The 17,692-nt window shown below is 40.8% G+C and overlaps 1 protein-coding gene across 1 annotated transcript in view; it reads right to left on the minus strand.

Annotated features, from left to right (window-relative positions):
* shank3a (SH3 and multiple ankyrin repeat domains 3a) overlaps positions 1-17,692 on the minus strand; it is an 886,564-nt gene that overhangs the window by 594,370 nt on the left and 274,502 nt on the right. Inside the window, exon 6 of the mRNA XM_048610479.1 lies at positions 2,530-2,638. Within this exon, the coding sequence (XP_048466436.1) occupies positions 2,530-2,638 (109 nt within the window). The remainder of the gene's footprint in view (positions 1-2,529; positions 2,639-17,692) is intronic.

A 17,692-nucleotide genomic window follows, 5' to 3' on the forward strand; every position in this document is an offset into this window, starting at 1 on the left:
GAACGTCAGCTTTCCTGCTCCTCTGATGCTGCCTGGCCTGCTGTGTTCCTCCAGCTCCACACTGTGTTATCTATTTTGATGATGTTGACTAAGGGTTAAATAGTGGCCAGACTCCAGGAAGAGGGCCCAAAGTCACCTTCCAGGTAAAACACAGCTTTACCTGTACTTTTCACACAATCTAGTCTATTACATTTGCTGCTCACAATGTGGTGTCCTCTACACAAGAGAAATGAAGCATAGACTGGATGACCGCTTTGCAGAACACCTACATTCTGTCCACAAAAAAGACCGTGTTTCCAACTGCCGCCCACTTCAACACACCAATTTGTTTCTTGGCCAACATCTCTGTCTCTGGCTTGCTGCAGTGCTCCAGCACAAGCTGTAAAAACAGCACCTCATTTTTCACTTGGGAACTCTACAGGCTTCTGGACTCAATACTGAGTTCAACAACTTTTGGGCTTGAGCTGTCTTATGTCCTTACCCCAACACCCACACACTAGGCCTTGTTATCGCATAGTCTGTTATTACATGCAACTCATTGTTAGCCAGTAACAGTCACCATTAATAGCTATTCACCCTCCCAGCCTGATCATTTTTCACTCTTTTGTCTGTCCAACTGTTCTTCTCTCCCTTTGGGCTCTATCTCCACCTTCCGTTCACTCCTTACCCAACCCCACCCTATCGTCTGCATAAAAACTGACATGTTCCTAGCTTCCATCAGTTCTGAGGAACGGTCACTTGACCCGAAACATCAACTCTGATTTCTCTCCACAGATGCTGCCAGACCTGCTGAGCTTTTTCAGCAATTTCTGTTTTTGTACCCGGAAGAACTTCCCTGGTATATAGCGGTACAGCATGTTTTACATATATTTGCAAAGGCAGATAATACATCCACTTGTCATTTCATCTCAAAGACTCCAAGTCCAATAGTGCCCCACTGTTTCAATAACTGAAATATCAACTTAATGTCTTTGATGCTTGACGTACGATTTGACCCCACCATTTCCATAACACGTACTGCTGAGTCAATGGAGATACTTTACAGACAGTGGGAAGAACAGAAGAAAGGTTGAAAAGAATAACAGACGAACATGAAGAGTAGTAGAATAAGGAGAAATAGGAAGGAGAGAGAATGACTGGAGCAGGGTGGGGAAAATGAGATAGAAAATGGTGGAGGATGTAGTTAGGACAATACTGAGAATATTTAAAGAGGATAAGATAGAACCAAACAGGGAGAGAAAGAAAAGATAATGAAGGAGAGAAGGGGTAAACTCTGAAGTTTCTTTAAAGGGTCAAATCATGGTGTTATAATGTTATGATCTCAGTAAAGGTCTATTCCTTTTCAAAAATCTGAAAACCAAGTTACTTATTTTTAAAATATGAAACCACTGGGGTGTATGGTTTAAAAGAAAGAATTTCACTGTACTATGGTACAGAGCATGTTAGTTATTCAGTCACATTAAAATATTCAAAGTTCAATGAACACATATCTTTGTACTTTAAACAAAGCTTTTTATCTCAACTTTTCTTCTATGCCTATTTGACTTACATTGCCAATGATTCAAGTCAAACATTTCAGAGGAATTGAAAGATTAACCACTCAGGATTGAGATTTTTTGGGCCTTCTGCTTACTTTTGGCAAGTTTATCCCTCTAAATCTCCTCCGTCCATTCCATGGCTGTAGAATCCAAGTTCGAAACAGGCATCGCTTACTGTCTTATCCATACTTGACTTGAGTCAGAACTTTCCTCATTCTAACCCTCTAACTCTAGAGTCTTGCATCTTAAACTTTCTCTCTCTCTTCAGCTTGTCTATCCCAGAAGTTCAACTCATTGCTAATACAGCCTTTCCTATCAATGTACCTACACTCTTACAGTCAGTATAAACATTTCAATTGAACTGTGCTTGAAAGATGCTTCACCCCAGCAGCAAGCTTTTCCTAAACTTAAAACTAAAACCCTGCTTGACATCAAAGCCACATCCACAATCTACCCCTCGCATAATGACCTTCTTATTGACCTTTCTCTTTTGTTTGACAACTGGGTTACTTTTACACATGATTACTTACTGGAAGCAAGATGCTTCACCAGAATTTATCTTTCAACAAATTGTAAAAACCAAAAGCACTGTGGATGCTGTAAATCAGGAACAAAAACAAAGTTGCTGGAAAAGCTCAGCAGGTCTGGCAGCATCTGTGAAGGAAAAAACAGAGTTAACATGTCTATTTTTTTCCTTCATAGATGCTACCAGACCTGCTGAGCTTTTCCAGCAACTTTGTTTTTGTTCCTGTTTCAACAACTTGTGTTCTTAGAAGGGACAATCACCCAAATATATTTTTTTTTCTCCTAAAGCATGTGAGCTATCACAATCATTTAATATTCTTCAATTCTTTAACTACTGCAAGTTCTGTTTCATGGGATCCCTTCATCAAACTTCTTGTTCAAGTTTCTGCTACTTCTTTTTTGAACCAATAAATAGATAGACATTGCAAGCACATGGCCCAATTTGAATACAATGGAACTGCCATACCTCCTGTGTCTGGGTCATGGAAGTTAGGGTCCAGTCCTTTATCCAGCATCTTACTGATTTTCTCAGCATGACGGTACTGGATGTATTCCATGAACTTCTTGAGATTTGCCTAGAAAAGGAAACAAAAGGGAAACAAAAATTGAGGAATAATCATGACAGATGTTTGATAAATCTCAGATACTGGCAGAAAACAGATACCTAAAGGTGTTTTAATGTGACTGAATCTAGCTTCAGGAGACCAGTCATGAAATAGAGTTCAAAAGCTGCTTTTGATCACCCTGCCGCCCCCTCCACAGCTTGGCATGAGTCCCTGGCATGAACGAGATTGATGAATTTATCACACAGGAGAAGGAGAAAGGAAACCAAACACAAGAATTTGTGTGCCACCTCTTAACTTTCTAAGTCAACTTGGACTTTGCAAATATCATCTGGCAGTCCACCAAAGGTGAAGGTGTGCCTAGAATACCTGGAATGGAATTTTGGGAAGTGGCCAGAGTTACCATCAACTACACAGGCTTTGAGGAGGGAGATTTAAAAAGGCAGTCAGAGACTGTGGGCTCACATGGCTTTTAGTCACACTGATATCCAAACTCCACTCCACATAGGGATTGTACGGAGAACTGTGACTAACCCATGCTATACTTGTCCTGAGCCTATTTGATGGGAAACTATAGAGGAGATATACTTCATGCTGAACCTGCTTTGGGATTGTGTGGTGTGTCAATACAAAGACAGCTTTTACTATGGAATCTAACCAATGCTGCGCTTACACTGGATGTGTCTAGAGTATATTACCTTGTATCAAACCCATGCTGTAGCTGCTCTGATGGCTTCGATGGAACAACAAAGGGAGTGTATTACTTTGTATATAATCCATGCTGTACTTGCCTTGGAGAATTTATTGAAAAACTGCAGAAGAAACTTTACTGTGTATTAATCCTTCATCTGATATTCTGTACCTTATATTGAAAGTATTTCATTTCCAAATTTCTTCTTTGATTGGCACAAAAACTCAAAACCAGCATTATACTTACTGAATAACCACTGTTTGCAGTTTCATAGTGTGAGCCAAGCCATATTTATTTTATCTTAACCACCCGAGCCACTCCAACTTTCTCAACAGATAATCCTGCACACACGAATCCCTCATTCCCAGATTTTCAAGTGCAGTTTTTAATTCACAAATAGGATAATTGACAGTTTTCTCCAACAGCACAAAATGAGGAACAGCCAGGAGGAAATCCCTTGAGCTGTTTAGTGCCTCCAGTCTATGGTTTTATTCTGCTTCATGGAATGTGGCAACAGACTAGACATAGAGACAACAAGGTGCAGGGCTGGATGAACACAGCAGGCCAAGCAGGCCTGCTGTGTTCCGAAACGTCAGCCTCTCTGCTCCTATGATGCTGCTTGGCCTGCTATGTTCATCCAGCCCTGCACCTTGTTGTCTCGGATTCTCCAGCATCTGCAGTTCCTACTACCACAGACTAGACATAATTTGTCACAACTTCAATTCAGTTATCAGAATCAGACATTCTATCAAGATTTATATTTAATGCTGTGAAATCGCCTACTTTGTTAGCAAGTGAGCCTGGGAAGATCACAGGCATATTGCCTAGACTCTGTGCAGATTGTTTGAGATTTTAACAGTAATAAATACTGAACCAGCATTTATTACATGCAGACTCAACCACTCTAATGCTCTCTTTTTCCACTCTTCATAAACTTCAACATATCCAAAGATTTTCCACCCATATCCTTTCTCCCACCAAGCCCCATTCATTTACCATCCCTTTCCTTGCTGACCCACATGGGTTCCACTCCAGCAATACCTCCATTTTAAAATGGAGTTTAAATCCTGCTGTGGTGCCATGACGCCCCTCCCTATCACTGTAACGTTCTCCAAGTGATCAGCCCTTCAAAATCTGTATTTCTCCAACACTGGCTTCTTCACATGCGGGAGTTCCTTTATTCCATCATTAGCATCATTCTTCAGCTGCTGAGGCCCTGAAGTAATAAAGCCTTCCCTGAAACATTTCACCTTTTCACCTCGCCCACCTCCTTTCAGACATTCCTTCTTATCTATCTCCTTACACAAATCAGGAAACTATTGGAGGTTATCACTTGAAAGGTGACTTCAATGTTTCTGTACGTTAGTGAGTGCAACTTAACCTTCACCTCCTCCCAATGCTTCTCATACTCAACACATCTGAAGTTCTCAGTCAGGCAGGTGAATGCCTTTTACTACTTCACACTGTGGAGTGTTTGATAGCCCAGTTTAAAGGGACTTTTATTTTGTCACTCATCAGTGTTGTATCTGCCCCAGGGAAGTTCTATGAGGTAGTATGGAGGAAGCTGTAAGCTACAACTAACTGAAAGCAATATTCCAAACACCCGAAATGTTAACTCTGTTTAAGGTTTTTGAGAAGATTTGTAGCTCGGGTTGTTGATACAGTTGCTGACTTGCTTGCCGAACTGGTAAGTTTGTTCGCAAACATTTCATCACCATGCTAGGTAACATCATCAGTGCACCTCCTGAAAATTTAACCCAAGGTCAAACTGATGTTTGTTTATGCGTAGCATGTGCATCTCTGGATTAACAACCAGGAGATTGATTGTTGGAATTGGAAGCCAGACAGCAAAATAACTACAGGTTCTGTTTATCAGCAAGTAAATTTCCTGATAATGGTGAACTGGTCCAACATTTGATGACAGAGAGAAGGTGTAGCACCACTCCATTTGTTAAAGGCTGTGGTAGAGAAGTTGAAGTGCACGGCATCAACAGAAAGGTAGAATCTGACCCTATGCTCGTGGATGACATGTCACAAAGTGGCCGTTGACAAAGTAGAGTTTATCATTATGAAGCGTTTTGAAAGCACACATCAACTCCAGCCTTCCAGATTGCCTTGAACTACCAGAATTCATTTATCATAACAATAGGTCCACGCAGACGCCACCTCTCTGGCCCTACACTCATCCCTGGAACGTGTGGCTAACAAGGACACCTATGTCAGGCTCTACTTATTGACTTTAGCTCTGCCGTCAACACGATAATTCCACCAAACTCATCTCCAAACTCCAAGACCTAGAAGTCTGCCACCTGCCCCCCTCCTCAAATGGATCGACTCCCTCACCCGCAGACTGCAGTCAGTAAGGATAGTCGACAACACCTCCTCCACAATAATCCTCAACACCGGTGCCCTGCAAGATTATGTACTCAGCCTCTTAGCATACTCCTTGTACACTCATGTCTGTGGCCATATTCATTCACTCCATTTACCAATTTGCTGATGACATCACCAGAATGGGTCAGATCTCAAACAACAATAAGCAGAGTACAAGAAAAAGACAGAGAGCCTACTGACATGGTGCAAAGACAACAATCTCTCCTGAAATATCAGCAAAACAAAAGAGTTGGTCATTGACATCGGGAGGCGGGGTGGAGGACATGCCCCTGTCTGTATCAATGGTACGGAGCCAGAGGTAGTTGACAGCTTCAAGTTCCTAGGAGTAATTATCACCAACAATCTGTCCTGGCCCATCTACATTGATGCTACAGTTAAGAAGGTACACCAATGCCTCTACTTTCTCAGGAGGCTAAGGACATTCAGTATGTCCACCATTGCTCTGACCAATTTTTACAGATGCACCAAAGAAAGCATCCTATCCAGACACATCACAGCTTGATATGGCAACTACTCTGCCCAAGACTTCAAGAAATTACAAGGGAGTTGTGAACGCAGCCCAGTCCATCAGGCAAACCTGCCTTCTTTCCATTCACTCTGTCTACACTTCCCACTGCCTCAGGAAAGCAGCCAACTTCAAAGACCCCTCCTACTCCAGTTATACTCTCTTTCATCCTTAAAAGTTTGAAAACACGTAGCAATAGATTCAAGAACACTTCTTTCCTGCTGTTATCAGACTTATGAATGGACCTCTCATATATTAAAGTTGATCATTCTCTGCACCTTCTCTGTAGCTGTAACACTCTATTCTGCATTTTGTTGTATTACCCTGATGTACTTCTGTAAGGTATGATTTGGCTGGTCAGCATGCAAAACAATGCTTTTCGCTGTATCTTGGTACATATGACAATAATAAATCAAATCAAACTAAATTAAATAAAGGATTAAGCTTAGGTTCAGGAGGTAAAAAAACTGTATTCCCAACAATTCAACATGATCACAAATATTCATATACACATGCACACAATGATGTCACATGTAAATGTTTACAATAGCAACTCTAATCAAACCTTTTGTCCCTCACATACTGATGCAATCAGAAAATTCAGACCCTTCAAATGCCCTTGGAATGTATGGCAAAAGAGATAAATCAGCATTTCATAATTGCTTATTTGAAGGTTGTGGTAATTACATTTGAAGCTTGGGGGTGAAATCCATAGGGTGATTAAGAAGTCACTGTTATACGAAGGCTGAATAAAAGTGACTGACAATTCAAGCAAACCAACGCATAGTCCGTATTTTCTAAGATAATACAATTGCTGATCATTGTTGATAATATTTTGTGATGTTGAATTTACAAATTCATTGATGGCGGTGACTTAAAAGATGCTATGAAAATAAATATCCATTAACTTCTAGCATTAGAGCCAAAAACACAATATATGCTGCTTTATTCATAAAGGTCTTCTACATTTAACAGTCCCTGCCCATATGCCAACAGACCGACAATATTTTTAAGTTCAGCCTGTTAAGTGGTATGTAACATTCACAACTCAAGTGCCAGGCAATGACCATCTCCAAAAAGAGAGAATATAAACACCTCTCTAGCAAATACATAATTAAATTGAAACCAGAGAACCCATTTCCATGACAAAGTAGCCTGCTCTGCCATCCTTAACATGACTTAAGTGGTTAGTACCCCTTATTTTCAATTTCTTCTTTGGTTTGATGAATGAACTGGGTTTTATAATCTTTTGCAGAACAATTAATGTTCACAATGCTTGCTTCTTCTTTGTCTTCTGCAAATATGAAATTGTGCCCTGCATACCCAACTCTATATTGTTAATGTAGATCTAGAAAAGCAATGGTTCTTATACATATCCTTGTTGAACGGCACAATATGTATTCCTCCATATGAAAAACAACCATTCATCTCTAAACTCTATTCTCTGTTACTCAGCCAATATCGTATTCATGCCACCGTTGTCCTCAGCTTGGTCCAGTTTAATAGCTTGGCATCACCCAGAGATGCTAGAGCTGCTCTCCTTGGAGAAGAAGAAAAAAATAAGAGGAGATTGGATAGAAGTTTTCCAAGTTGGAAGGAATCTGGATAGAGTTCCCATGGCAAACTGTTCCCCTGGCAGAAGGGCAGGGTACTTATGCTTTGATGAAATAATCCATGTATTTAAAGTAAGTGACGAACGAACCAAGGTGAAAAGACAAAAAATATCTTTGCACAGCAAATGGCTAGGATTTACAACCTGCTGCCAAGGAGTATGCTGGGTACAGATTCAACCAGGCCTTTCAAAGGGGAATTAGATAATTGACTAAAGGGAAAATATTTCAGGGCTACAGGGAAACAGCAGGGAATGGGACAAGGTGATTTGCTCCAACCACAAACCAATACATTTTAAACCATTAACCTTAACTTAATCAAAAGCATACCCCACTGTAGCAAGACTGCACAACACTTTGACAAACTTGTGATATTGTGTCAATGATGTAGAACAGTGTACCAACACTGAGTATTAGCGTGCCAATGTGTACCAACAGTATACAGCAGTGTCTTAGCACTGTATGTCAGGGTGCCAATGTTGTGTCAATGTGATCCAAAACTGAGCTATATGCCAATATGCACTTTACGGGCAATTAATTTATATATTTATTTTCTTTTGAAGTCTTCTAAAGGTCTAAGGATTTAAGTTGCTGCATTCTAGTCAATGTTAAGTGCATACATAACATGTTGTACTTATGATATCACAGTATTACATAGTCATGGGTAACCAAGGGAATGGTCAGGTGTGGCAAAACCCCTTAACATCCATTGTGCTGAGAATGTGTATTTACATATCAACCCCCAAGGTACTTCACTAGAGTATATCAGACATAAATTGACAATTAGCAACGTGAAGAGTTAAGTTACAGGAGAGGACATAAACAGAGAGTTTGAAAGATAAAAGGGATGAAATAGGCTTATGCTGGCAGTTTGCATTAGCAGGCCTGCATTTCACTGCACCTGATTTACTTTGCCATTTCAGTCAACAAGCCAAAAAAAGGGTTAGGTGTGGAAGAGGCAGCTGATGCTCTATGAGACTGCTTGGCACTGTTGATAAAGAGCAATTTCATCCCTTAGAAGTAGTAAAGAGACAAAACAGCAGGGAAGGAGAAAGAGAGTGGATAGTGATAAAGGAAATTCAAGCAGAGATAAAGTAAGGGGGCAAGAAAAAGGAAGAGTAGGAAGGAAAACTGAAATTGAAGAGATATGTAGAGGGTGAGAAGAGAAAACAGGGAGAAATAAAACAGGAAAAGACAAATCAAATGGGGATAGACATGACGAGGATTGATAAAGAAAATGGGAACTAAGAACAGCAGACTGCATAAACTTCCAAATTTTATAGCTTTATTAAGAAATTTTCTAATATCCCATTTAACACTCATTTTGTTGCTAACCAGAAAGAATCCTACAGTGCTGGTCTCATAATCAAGAAAACCTCTCAACCTTAGATCCCAAGTTCTCACATTTGCTTTCATTACTGTAACCCCTCAGCCCTTATACCATTTCAGTGAAAATTGTAAAACATTATCTCTTTATTTTCCTTTATTTTTGGATTGTGGACAAAAATGGGAAAAGGATACTGCTTTAAATCAAGTAAGCTGTGAAAGGAGATTTACTGGAATTCATTCCAAGTTACATTAATGGCATTTACTTATTGAAGCAATGGCTTGCTGGACACACCAGCATTGGGTGTGTGTGTGTTCAGGGCAATTTTTCTCAGAGACAGCTTGTTGATCGATTTTTCAACCTGGATCAGTTGTGTGGGTCAGAAAGTTCAGCAGGACAACACTCAGTCTGGCTCCTAGGCAGGGGGACAGCCTGTGTATGAACAATGCAGCAAACAAATGTTTTCAGGCTCTAAATGGAAAACAGCCTCTCCCTTTTTACAGAGAAGAGCAAAGAACTGGAAGATAGTTAGAATTCTCAGTCACCTCTAACAGGTGAGTGACAGACTGAAAGATTAGTGTGCTAACCACCCTGTGTCTTCAGCAAAGAACTGGGGAGATTTGCAACAAAGAAGATCACATATCACAAGCATTCAGAAATAGCAAAAGGGCACCTCATTAAATATTGTGAACTGGAATTATTCAATTGTGCTGCCCTAATTTTTTTTTGCCACCCAAAACATCGATGTTTTTTTGTTTGTCTATGCCTGTCTGCGTGTACTGGATATCTAGGAGTTAAGAAGGAATAGAGATTGAGCGAAGTAGGGGTCGGTTAGCTCAGTTGGCTGGATGACAGCCTGTTGATACAGTGTGATGCCAATCGCGTGGGTTGAATTCCCGCACCAGCTGAAGATACCACGAAGGATTCTCTTCCTCAATATCACCCATCACATCAGCATTGTGACCCTCAGGTTAAACCACCACCAGTCATCTCTCTCTAATGGGAAATCAGCCCTATGGTCTGGTAATACTATAGTGATTTTACCTTGGAGCTTACATTAGAGAGCTATAAATTAATCATTCAAATCTTAGTTGTCTGTCGTTAGAACTGACTCATTTGTAATAAATAGCAGTTTTTGTTAAGCACAGAAATCTGGTTGATGTCTTCTGTTAACTGAAATCATCAGGCAGGAATATTGGTGACTTTAAGTCATTTAATTATACCTTTAACTTTGTGTTAACTCTTGAAGTAATTCAGCTCAAATATCAGCACACTTTCCCAGGTTGACCATGACAATGCTATGTATTCTTTTATTCCTTTTACCTCTTACAAGATGATCAAACCATAGAAGACTACAGTGCGCTGAATGCTTTGTGCAAATTTTAAATCACCAGATCACAAAATGACAGTAGAGGAGTGAAGGTATTAAATTTACCCTTCTTAATTAATCCAAAGAGATGTTAAATTGTAGTTATCGTATCTGAAATTATTCCAGGGGTTTTGATTCCACTACTCTATTGGGAAGATTTTCCAACAATTTGCAATAAATTCAGTGTCAGTCCCACTTTCTCCAAATCCAAGTCCTCTTGCTCCAAAAATCCACAGGTTCAAAGTTCTACAATTTCAGAATCCTGAAATCCCGAAGTCCCACCTAACTGAAAGAGCCTCAATTCCACAATGCTGGAAAGTCCAATCATTTTCGTAAAGAGCAAGGTTTCCTACCTCATGTTCTGCTATAATACAGGGTGAGCATTGCATTCAAATGAAGATTTGAATTCACTCATTTTCTTCCTCAAATCCCAACAGCAAGATATTGAAAGAAGGCCTTTTAATTCATGGGAACTCAACATAAATCACCATCCTGCACTCTTAACTCCTTTAACCAGAAAAATAAAGGTCAGTTTGACTGAAAAACATGGATCACTGAGAAAGATACTCCTTCCCAAACTCCAATCCCTCCAACCCCAAGTAAACAATAAAACAGAAAAAGTTAGCCTAGGTCTTGGCTCTTACATCCTCGTTATCCTGCACAGAATTATGAGTTATTGACTAATGCAGAATGTATGGTACCTTACTGTTAATCTTAGTCACGTGCTGTTTTTGCGTTCGCTGCTCAATCTCCTCTGGAGTGACCTTCCTGCCTAATATTGATCCCATCCTTGCAGCAGCCTTCTCCAACCTCATGAACAGCTCAGCACACACATGCTGCTTTCATTTGAGCAGCCTTTACTTTGAAGCACTCCAGGCTCAGTGTGACTTCAGTTACAAACAGCTCTCTCTCCCCAGTCAGTGACAGCCTTTTCTCACACTTACCCATCACGCAGTCAAGCTCGCCCCACGTCCCTCCAGACTGAGGCATCAATCCAGTCACTCACTAATCAGCAAGCAACGGCACCAACACACACAAAGCTATCAAACAAGCCTTGTTCTACTAGCTTACTTGTTTATCAGAATATCAAACACAGGGTCAGTGACTCTCTCTACTAGTCAAGCACAACCTACGAGACAACAGGAGGAAAAGTGCATTGCTCTAAATCAAATACTGTTGGATTTGTGTTGGGGAACACTGTTATTAATAAGAGATTGGCTGAGCCAATGGAGCTATAAAAAGTGTGAATTGCTATAAACTCACCACATAAAACTGTGAATTTTAAGGACTGAGCACTGAATAGCAGCAGAATATTGTCAGATGTAAGTACTGAAATATAGGTGCAATGATGCTCACATTGACAACATGCCTCAAAAGGATGTGGAACACCGAGTTCCTGCTTCTGGAATTGTGATCCTTTTTATGTATTTTCCCTGTAAATCTTTACAGCTCCTTAAATGGAATAGTCTCTAAATGGGAGGGGTTTGGCAGAGGTGGCAGGGTGGGGAATAACAATTGCCCTTCGTCTCTGAAGGGGTTCACTCTCACTGGGCTACAGTTTCACAGATGCTGTTACTTCAGTACTTCACTGGCAATTCTTTAAGTGTGAACATAAAGAGAGGCATCCAACTCAATACCCCGCCAACCAGATGCAGTTCCAGTGGCACGGCTAAGATGGAGAGATTCAAGAATCAAAATACATTTACTTTAGGAGCTTGATTGGAAATAATTTAGACCAGCTGTTCTAACTCTCTGCTACCCCTTTCAATAACTTTGGATGAAGCCAGACAACACAGAAAAGAACAGGAAGTGAAGTATTCCATTCAAAGTGATTCAGCTAATTGCTTTAATGGACAGTAGGTTTCACTGGCTGAGTCAGCATTTAAGGCCTCCCCCATAGCCCTTGACAAACTGGTGATGAGCGCCTTCTTGAAATGCTACAGTCCATGTCCACAATGCCATTAGAGAGGGAATTCCGGGATCTTGACCCAGTAGAGTGAAGGAACAGCGATATATTTCCAAGTCAGGGTGATGACTGGTTTGGGAGGGAAACTTGCAGGGAGCGGTATTGCCATACATCCTTGTCCTTCTAGATGGTGGTGATCATGGCTTTAGAATGTGCCGTCTAAGGGGTCTTGCTGAATTTTTGCAGTGCATCCTATAGATGCTGTATCACTGTTGCTGTGCGTCAGTGCTGCAGGAAGTGAATACAGGTGGATGTGATGCTTTGCCCTAGATGTATCAAGCAGCTCCTTATGACCACAACTGGACAGGTTTCAGGGATTCAGGAAGTATGTTACTCACTGCAGGATTTCTCATGTCTAACCTGTTCTTGTACCTATAGTATTTATATGTGTAGTCCAGTTCAGTCTATGCTCAATTGTAACCCCAGGATGTAATAGTGGGGAATTCAGTGATGGTAATATCACAAAGTGAATGGGCAATAGCTAGGTTCTCACTTGTTGGACATAGCCATTACCACTCGTGTGGTGTGAATTATGCTTGTACTTGCCATCCCAAAGCTGGATATTGTCCGGGTCTTTATACATTCCGGCATGGACCACATCAGTATGAGACGTCACAAATGATGCTGAACATTGTATAGTCATCAGCAAATGTTATGGCAGGGGTGGGGGGGAAATCATTGATGAAGCAGCTGAAGATGGTTGGGCCTAGGACACTATCCTGAGGAACTCCTGCAAAGATGTCCTGGAGCTGAGATGACTGACCTCCAACAACCACGACCGTCTTCCTTTGTGATAGCTGGATTGTTTTCCTCCTGATTCCCACTGACTGCAGTTTTGCCAGGGTTACTTGACACCACACTTGGTCAAATACATCCTTGATGTAAAGGGCAATTACTCTCCCCTCCACTCTGGAGTTTAGCCCTTTCATCCATGTTTCAAGCAAGGTTGTGATGAGGTCGGGAACTGAGTGGCCCTGGCAGAACGCAAACTGAGCGTCAATGAGTAGATTATTGCTGAGCAAGCGCTGTTTGCACTAGTTACATTGTCAGAGCCTTTTCTGAACAGACACCAAGCTCAGAAGTAATGTCACTCTCTTTGTAACATTCCCTGGTTAGCCAATAATTAGTCTTTCTGGCCTCACAAGGAAATCTTGCACCTTTCTCCCCAAACCATTTCTCAAACAAGATTTACCCAATTGCTTGGGACTGTTCTTGCTGGGTCCTCCTGCTGTTACAGTATTCTCATATTACATCTGAGCAAGGATTTGGAGCTGGATATGGAAGAGAGGCCTGGAAGCTGAAATTTCTCTGAATCTCATCATGCAAGTTTATCACTCCAGAACTCCTTGCACTTATTGATTCTGATGCTGGTTAAAATTGAGGTACAAGTCTGACAGGTTTTTTGTTGCAGTCTGTTCCACATCCACTAGGAGGCGGGACGTGTGTTTACTTACATGCCGGCTTGGGAAACCAGTAACCTCTTGATGTCTGCTGATAATCTGCACCAAGTATTTTGTTCCCATCTACACTGACCATGTGTTTTAAAATGCTGGATTCTTATTCTATCCATAGACTTCTGCTCTCACCCCTACCTGTCCCGTCCGAGAACCATAGGGTTCCCCTTGTCCTTATTTTCCACCCCACCAGTCTCTGCATCAAAAGGTCATCCTCCAACATTTTAGCCGTCTCCAAACACATCTTCCCTTCCCCTGTCAGAATTCCTCTGGGAGCATTCTCTTAACAACACTGATCCACTCCTACATCACTCCTAACATTTCCTCACCCCTCATCCCTTGCCCTCCCCTGACACCTTTCAACGCAACTGCAGATGTGAAACTTGCCCTTTTACCACTTACTTCTTCACTGTCCAAGGTCTCAAACACACCTTCCATGCAGTTTACTTGTACTTCCTTCAATCTACTCTACAGCATTTGCTGCATCCTTTCGGTTGCTTGCCATTTTAATTAACCATCTTGCTCTCATGCTAACATTTCCATCCTAGGCTTGTTGTAGTGTTCCCAGCAAAGCTCAATGAAACTGGAGGAACAGCACTTCAATTTCCACTGATGTATGTTACAACCATCAGGGTCAACGTTTAGATGAACAATTTCAGAACGTGACCGCCATCCTCCATTTTGATTACGAATGCCCCCACTCCCAATCTTGACTCATTTGTGTCTTGATGGCTTTGCTCCCAACAGAGCTGACCTATTTTCTCCTATTCAAACCTATCATTAACACCTATTTTACATCTCCATCAGTCCTTTAACCAACTTTATCTTTTGCTCTGGACTCCTTTACTATCGTTTAATCAACAGGATCAAACCATCACCTTCCAGATTGCTTCACTTCTGAAGAGGAAGCATGGGACTGGAAATGCTAACTGTTTCTCTCTCCACAGACGCTGCCAGACCTTGAGTTTCTCCAGTACTTTCTACTTAATTTGACAAGAATTTAAAGTCTGCAAAACTCTCAGTTTCCAAAGCAACCAGCCCACATGCCATGTTCATTACCAATTTAACAATGACTTTAATTTTATCAATGTAATATTTAACCCTGTCAAGAGAACTTTTCAGTTCCTATAACCATTTCGTAGTTTCACCACATTCATCACATTACAGGCTTAGAATTAAGGTAGTCAAGATTTAAAGGTCATTCAGACCTCAAATATTGTAAATAAACTTCATATCTGTCCTTCAAAGTTAACAGGATCAGCTGAACTCCAAATTACAGGATCAGTACATTCCGCAACCATCAGTCTGCACCCTTTCCTCAGAGATCCAGAATCACAGAATTCCTACAGTGTGGCTCATTCAGTCTGCAGAAGATCATCCCACACAGACCCAGCTCCATCCCCATAACCCTGCATTTACCACAGCTAATCCACCTATCCTGCACACTCCCAGACACTACAGGGCAATTTAACATAGCCAATCCACCTAACCTGCAGATCTTGGGACTGTAGGAGGAAACTGGAGCACCAAGAGGGTGCAAACCCCACGCAGTCACCCAAGGCTGGAATCGAACCTGGGTCTCTGGCATTGTGAGGCAATAGTGATAACCACTGCACCATGCTGCCATATGCTGTTTCTGTATCTCAGTGATTTGCCACTTGTGTCTATCACACATCCCCTTCACAAGATGCCATACCTTTACCATTCATGGGGGCAACTGGAAAAGGGGAAAATTGCTTATACTGTCAAGTTGCTAACTATTAGCCAATAATGTTCTGTGATTGACTGTATAATAAAGCTTGGTTTTGGCCATCAAGTCATCTTTCAAAGGCATCATTTCCACATGGGTTTCATTCAGAATGTTTTGGGTTGTTGGCTTTTTCTCCCAATTTGTCTCCTCAGTAATGCCTGTATAACTGCCTGTATCACCACTGATGATAATGCATTGTCAGTAAACAATTCCTTCTCCTAACATACTATACATTGCTGAATGTATCTCTGCTGATAATTCAGCTCCCTCCCTGTCACTCAGCAACATCCTCCTCATAAATACAGTATCACTAGCTGTCTTTTACTGATATTAATCCATCCTCCTCACATAGTCAGTTACCTCTCCTCAGAACATCCCTGCGTTACTTCATACCTATCTTGTTAATATTGAAATACCATTGACATATTGTGCCCAGAGAGGCCGAATTTGCTCCATTTAGACTCGATATCATGCAACTATACAGTGAGGGGTTCGGTCCATTGGAATTCTTTACAGTGGATGCAAAGGCATCTGGTCTAAGGAATTCTGTGCAATGGGAAACATTCAGGTTTTCCAGAATCGAGTTCACAGGGTCAAGGTGCTATATTTGTTAGTTTGTGATAAAGAATAACTGGTCCGATTTGTTTATTTGGAAAATCAATAATAATGTTGTTTACATGAAAAAATACTGGACCTACAGGGAATGGTTTTTGGTTATTGTGAAAACAGTAGGCAAGGTGACAGCAATTAGAGTTGAATTGAAATTCTTAGTTTAGAGTCTACTTGCTTCCTAGCCCCAAACATGAGCAAAGTAATACATGCTTATACACCCACTGGGCTTTGCCTTGTATGTGAGAATCTTCAGTTTGTCAAGTCATAGATTATGACAATGAAAGGTTAAGGCTGTACAGGCTGGGACTTTTCTCAGTGGAGCTTAGGAAGTTGAGACGTGACCTGATAGAAGTTCATAAAATAATGAAAGGTATAGACAGAGTTAATGGTAGCTGTCTTTTCCCTAAGATTTAAAGACTAGGGAGCACATTTTTAAGGTGAGAGGAGAGAACATAAAAAAGACACAATAGGCAACTTTTTTCTTACACAGAGGGTAGTTCACATTTAGAATGAACTTCCTGAGAAAGTGGTAGATGCAGGTACAATCACAACATTTAAAAAACATTTGGATGGATATATGAATAGGAAAGGTTTGGAGGGATATGGGCCAGGAGCAGGCAGGTGGGACTAGTTTAGTTTAGAATTATGTTCAGCATGGACTGGTTGACTGAAGGGTCTGTTTCCATGTTGTGTGACTGTGAATCTATGACACTATAATTCATTATCCATTAAAGTTACTTCATTAAGTGCCATATGTCATCTTTTTTGATTTCAGCCCTTCAGAAACTGTCTTGGAATTTCCAGAAATTAATCTTTAATGCAATGAGAAACTCAGATGAAGGAGAAAAATCTTAGCAGTATTTAAAGAAAAGGTTTTCTTTCTTTAAATATTTTTATTTATTAGTCACGTGATAGTTGGAGATTACTAAAAAGGCTGTTTAGCTCATGAGGTAGAAATACCTCCAATAAGAATTGGCAACCCTCTCCTACATTTATTCAAACCTGCAAAGAGCAAACAGGCTCTTCAAACCAAGAATGATAAGTACAGGAAAAATCCAGTAGGCTCACAATCCATTTTCACTCCATAAACACATCCAGTTCTCTAAATTGGTCCCATCTACAACATTTGCTTCAATTTCCTTCTCCAGGGTCTATTGTACAATTCAAATTCCTTTTGCTTTGACTCCTAATTCCTTCATTTTTCCCTTATGTTCCTGGAATTTGATCCCTTCACCGAAACGAATGACTTTGCCTAGATCAATATTATCAATTCCGTTCAGACTCCTGAAATGTTGAGAAGAATTATTTCAAAAGCTTTCAGGCCAACAGCTGGATTGGTGTTTCAATTATCACACTGCACCCTCAATAGGGTTTTCTCAGAAAGGCAG

This window comes from Rhincodon typus, chromosome 22 (genome assembly GCF_021869965.1).
Source record: "Rhincodon typus isolate 14 chromosome 22, sRhiTyp1.1, whole genome shotgun sequence".
NCBI classification, from domain to species: domain Eukaryota; kingdom Metazoa; phylum Chordata; class Chondrichthyes; order Orectolobiformes; family Rhincodontidae; genus Rhincodon; species Rhincodon typus.